This window comes from Paramacrobiotus metropolitanus, unplaced genomic scaffold (assembly GCF_019649055.1).
Source record: "Paramacrobiotus metropolitanus isolate TYO unplaced genomic scaffold, Prichtersi_v1.0 Parri_scaffold0000129, whole genome shotgun sequence".
In the NCBI taxonomy this organism is placed as follows: domain Eukaryota; kingdom Metazoa; phylum Tardigrada; class Eutardigrada; order Parachela; family Macrobiotidae; genus Paramacrobiotus; species Paramacrobiotus metropolitanus.
The window spans coordinates 226,460-231,760 of record NW_026570349.1 but is presented as its reverse complement, the minus strand read 5'-3'; the positions used below and the strand labels follow the sequence as shown (position 1 = coordinate 231,760).

The 5,301-nt window shown below is 42.2% G+C and overlaps 1 protein-coding gene across 2 annotated transcripts; it reads right to left on the bottom strand.

Moving 5' to 3' along the window:
- Window positions 1-233: 233 nt before the first annotated feature.
- On the bottom strand, window positions 234-3,787 carry LOC129598780 (uncharacterized). 2 transcript variants are annotated; one of them, XM_055496835.1, is made up of 9 exons: window positions 3,456-3,787; window positions 2,987-3,376; window positions 2,841-2,916; window positions 2,224-2,625; window positions 1,951-2,059; window positions 1,503-1,686; window positions 1,015-1,445; window positions 816-937; window positions 234-610 (listed from the first exon to the last, which is right to left on the bottom strand). In XM_055496835.1, exons 1-9 carry the CDS (start codon window positions 3,589-3,591, stop codon window positions 448-450), a joined length of 2,013 nt encoding a protein of 670 aa, XP_055352810.1. In that variant the 5' UTR covers window positions 3,592-3,787; the 3' UTR covers window positions 234-447. The 2 variants fall into 2 exon arrangements, with proteins under 2 accessions (XP_055352810.1, XP_055352811.1); XM_055496836.1 differs by having other exon boundaries at window positions 237-610; window positions 1,509-1,686.
- Between the last annotated feature and the right edge of the window lie 1,514 nt (window positions 3,788-5,301).

Genomic DNA, 5,301 nt, shown 5'->3' with positions numbered 1-5,301 from the left:
TGAACCGGTAGCTTTGGAAACGATGGGTAGCTGCGGCACCAGTACCCGCCAGTTCATCAGTGAAGTCGGTCGGCGCATCAAAGAGCAACCAGGAGAAGCGCGTGCCACTGAGTTTTGTGGCAGCGTATAAGTGTCGAGATTCAGCGCGGAAATGCGGCATCTGTTTTGGGTACTGTTGCTTGTTCAAAAGAGCTGGAAGAGTTGTTTTATTTGTTCTAGCTAGCTGATCTTTTGAGTTTAAGTGAAAATGGCATTTTGCTTGTACAAGTATATTAAAGTTTCTCCGATCCATTGAATGAATGAATATAAATCACTCATTCCGTAACCTATATCAGACTCTTTATATCGGTAGGTTTGATATCGTGAATTCGCTACATGGATCAGTACTAGAGGTAGAGAAACAGCTTTACGCTTTTTCTGGTAGATGGAAACTGTAGAACCCCTTCATTAGTGCGCCTTGAACGTCCAAGAAGTAGTTAATCGAGCCGTTGCAGTCTCGTTCAGAAATTTATTGAGAATTTCGACCGCTGGATATCTCCATAAAGTCCAATACTTATGACTCTCCATTCCTGGATAAGTAGCAGCGAAGACGAACTTGGTCGCATCATTCCTACGAAAATTGTAGAGATTTTGTTGTGCTATCCGCAGCGCATATTGCCGTTGGAAAAAAACGTGTTTGCAGTTTACCATGATTATCTGATAGGTTGTAAATTAAACCACAACTGCTTTGATAAAATGAAATGACGATGCGACTGTTACGTCGACAAGTTGGTCTGCTAGCGTATGTGAAAAGTGAAGCAATTAGGTCAGCGTACCATTCAACAGTCTTCAGTTCCTCGCGTCCCGTTAATGTAATCGTCAGTGTAATATCATCAGTCGTTATCGGGTTCGCTTGGGCAAATGCTTGCTCCACGGCATGAAGGACTAGCGAAGAATTCTGCAGCCACCCGGGTATAACTAAGTTTAAATTTAAGCTGCTTCTTAATTGGTATAATGCTTCAAAATTCAATTTACCACAAACGTAGCAGCAGGTCTGAATTCGTACGGGCCAGATGCTCGCTGTTTGGACAGAGACTGTACGTACAAGGTGAACGTCTCGTTTACGGGACACAGTTCAAAAGGATTACGTCCTGCTGTACATCCCTTTATGATGCTTTGTTTGGCAGACTGATACCACTGCTCCACTTGACTTTCTGTCATAGTTTCTTTGACCTCCCCAAAAGGATATTTTTGCAATATGTACGTTAAATTGATATTTAGGCTTGGCACCGGCACTTCCACGGTAAGGCCCTGCAGTTTGTCGTAAATGGCTTCTGCGTATGTTAAACTGGGGTCAGCGGTGACAATGGTAAACCCGTCGGGAACATAAACCGACACGAAGAAGTTGATAGCGTTTCCAACCAGCTCCGGATTCCAAAGAGTAATGGCAACCTTAAGTGAAGCATCTACACAGATTCCCATATCCCGTAATCGTTTTTTCATACTGGTGTTCTATTGGGTACCGTTACCATCCAACGATTTCTGTAGCCGTTCAGTCATCTGCTCCTCCAGCCGCGGTAACAACTGTATGTTTAATGGGTTGTTCTGGTTAGACTGCGGCATGTTGACATACATTCGAAATGAATAAGTTTTGTCAACCGGCCATGGCAAGGTTCCATTGATAAATGAAGGACCCACTGATTGCGACTAAAAAAGCGCAATAATAAACCATGGAAATTCGCATGTAATACTGGACTTCTAATTCTAGATGAGATACTCCGATTTTTTCGGACATCAAATAGAAGAATGAAGTAACTCAGTATTGTAGGAGCTTAGATGCATTTTAATTCTTTTAAATAATTTACAACCTATCAGCATCAGCTTTGGGATGGCAATTGAAAGAAATCGATGTGGATTACGGATTTTACGGTCATCATATGCTTGTAACACACTGGCATCATCGTCACGTACTTCAAAAAACTGCGTTCCATACTTGTGATGGAACGGAAGATACGGCATCTCGCCTAAATAGATGGTTTTGTGCACCAGCACCGCAGACGGGATTACCGTTAACGTGGAACTACAAAAATCGGAGTCAAAATAAGACGTTAAACCATTAAACCTTAAAATAAGTATTAGTTATTACTTATTAGTGATCGAAGCCTCGAATCTGATTTGATGCGCTGCACTCAGTGCACCAAAAGTTTCCTGTACAATTTCGTACGTATTTAATGAACTGCTTACTACGAAAAGGAACCATTAGCTCGCGACGTCATAATCCACGGGTTAGTGGTGCCAAACTGAATATCCAAATCACCGCTATCCGGGCTGCCACAACCTCGCCTGACTGCTTCTTCCGTAGCTATTTCCAGTAATTCCCTGTACATGGGGGCCATGTCGGCTACATGGCTCTGGTCTGCCGGCCTCAGGTAGCCCGTAAACCGGGCGTAGCCGTACACGACTGCACCACTGGCTATCGACACTCCAATTTTTTGAAGGTTCTCCTGGAGATCCTCAACGGATGGAGGATCCTGATCAGCTTGAGACAACTGATTCAGTGCAGTGTCGTCCGAGTAAATCCGTGTGTTCACGTCGCCAATTTTTGAACGAACGGGCAGGACATAAACGACTTGCACAAGAGGTGATCTACAAGAATCTAAGGGTGCATCTTAAAATGACAGAGGCAAATAAATTTTGCCAGTTTTAATACAAACTATGCCGTAAGCGAACTATTCAGTGTGTCTAAAGAATTACAATATAGTAATAACTAGCTCGCGAACATGAGATTTATATTCGTACATCAGAAATTATGACTTTTTGCTGAAGACTGGTTATGAACTGAATTCGGATTGTGAACGTACCCGTCTAAGGTGCTTAGTACTGTGCCGTTGTCAATAAAAATGATCTGCACCGGGTTCCATGTCGAACTAGTGCCATCTGTAAAAGAACTGTCGCTGTATCTTAAAGATTTTGCGCCTCTCGGGTAAACAAAGATGACACCGACTACCGAGATTTTTCGACCATGCCGCCGATAGCGCATCTTCTAGTTGTTTGACGGAAGCGTTGTATGGCTGCAAAGCGACCTGGTGTACGCCGACAAAATCCGGTATTTGTAGGCCCCTTCTAGTCTTCATCAAAGAATTCAAATAGAAATCCGCCTTCTCCGTGATGTTCATGTAAAATCGCACGCCTCCGACGGCTGGATACGAATAGTAACCTAACCACTCTGAATCATCTTCAATCCCCGCATCATTTATAGTATAATTAAGGGTGAGGGAGCTGGAAGTAGAAATGTTGTGGGTTGTTTCTACGTCCCAGTTATCAACGACCACTGGCTTGGTTATCTTTCCAGTGGCATTGCAAAACTTCGTCGTCGTTCCAGGGATTTTATTTACCACTGTAAATTGTACGAAAACGGCCCTATCTTAAAAACGATTTATACATAGCAAAATGTGCAGCAAAACAGCCAGTCTTACCGTTGTTCGTCTCGGGAGGGGGTGTAGTGTGCGGTACATCGACTATTTGACTGAGGGCCCGAATGTTGGCATTTCCAGATCGAATAAACAAGAACGGGCAGACGAAATGTAGTATTATTACTGGAACGTCGAACATTTTTACACTACGTTAGATAAGGCAATTATTACTACTGCACTATTTCTGATTAAATTTGCGGGCACGGTAGAAGAGACTTTGTACGTTCAGATTGCAATCACCGATGCAATATTAAAATCCCATGCATCTTTTTGCCATCATGATTTAATCGGACAAGATACCCGGAGGACAAATCACAGCCGGAACCGGTACAGGTTAAAACTGCATTCACAAAAAGTTACGTAACATATACATGTCCACTGTTCAGTATGCACTGCAGTATTGTATATTGCGGTCTGTACAATAATAATATGCAATATTCGGGCTTTTGTAATTTACATCTGAATAGTCACATTTAAGCCAAGCATACTCGCGCATTTGTGTTCCAGCGAAAGCGATGTTGATGAATAAAAATTAATGTACAATGACTACTGCAACGGGAGCCGGTTTGGGTAGCCTGTACAAGGTTGGGCTAGCCGTTATTACCCGACAGCTCTGGGCAAGAAGAAAATGTGGAAGCACTTTCTGGTGGCTGCTAAGGATACATCGCAGCGCGTGATGCCGTCCGTATTCTGCACACTTGTCCAAAACCTAGCCGCTTCCGGTTAACATCGCTGCCGAACTTGCCAGTAGTTTGCTCGATCGGCTTTCCGACACTAAAAGCCAGTAAATTGTAGTGAAATGAAACAATTAATCAACGCACTAACCATAAGTAGCTACTGCATGCAATAAGTTACATCGCTTCTTGACGTCTCCGAAACGAAACTAGCACTGCCGTTTGATTAGCCAATTGAAAACATGGAAACCACCGGGTGTGTTGAACATTCATATAAGAGCGTCATCCTCTTTTTCTTGTACTAAGAGTAATTACTCAAATTTCTCTATCTGGAATAATTACGTAAATTTCTCTATCTAGCCTTATTTTAAAGCTTTGAAAATATGATAATCAAGAGGTAGCTGCAGCTACCTCATAATAATAACTATTACATTATTACATTTGTTATTACTACATAATAATTAATACATATTCAGTACACTCGTACACTTACAGCAACTTTACAGTGTAAAGTTGCTGTATGTGTACGAGAGTACCGAACAAATGTAATAATTATTATAAAGTTCACCAATCGATAATTATTATCCTCGTAATATTTTTTTTTATTTTAGGATTATTAGTGCTACTGCGTTACCATCCTGAAGATACGCCGTAAGAACATGCACGTATTGTATTTTCGCAAGTTTTAGGGACAGGGTGGGGGCGTGGCCAGCGTGACCGGACCGTCGGTTACTTTGATCTCAAAGGGGCCGACAAACCGTTCGCGCGCCCCGGCCCCTGGAACGTTCTTTGAACTTGTGAAAATACAGTACAAGTAGGCATTAATTTATGAAATCGCGCCCTGAGACAACAACTATATTATAGGACTGTACGCAGGCAGATGGGATTTCGCATCTTTGGAATTTCTAATAACATGCAATTACAGTTGATAGTACGCCCAATTAGTTGACCAGAAGGTCATCTTGAGGGTTGAAAAAGCGTTCCGTGAACTGTTTTTCCGTAAAATAAGGATGCTCCGTATTAGCCGTAAACTCGAATAGGTATTCTCCATGGCTGATTAGTATAATTACAAAGATTAAAATAAGATTGATATCATCAGTGGCGAGACGTGAACTCAAGTCTGCATCGCTTTTGGTTAAATTTTCCGTGGGTTTTATTTACAACGATCGCTTGGA

What these genes read in the sequence shown, in the direction of transcription:
- LOC129598780 (XM_055496835.1), bottom strand. Translation starts at nt 3,591, where the DNA reads ATGTTCGACGTTCCAGTAATAATACTACATTTCGTCTGCCCGTTCTTG. An exon ending in GCTAATGGTTCCTTTTCGTA is followed by an intron (nt 2,060 to 2,223) that starts GTAAGCAGTTCA and finishes CGATTTTTGTAG; the next exon opens with TTCCACGTTAACGGTAATCC. An exon ending in ATGGAACGCAGTTTTTTGAA is followed by an intron (nt 1,687 to 1,950) that starts GTACGTGACGAT and finishes GCGCTTTTTTAG; the next exon opens with TCGCAATCAGTGGGTCCTTC.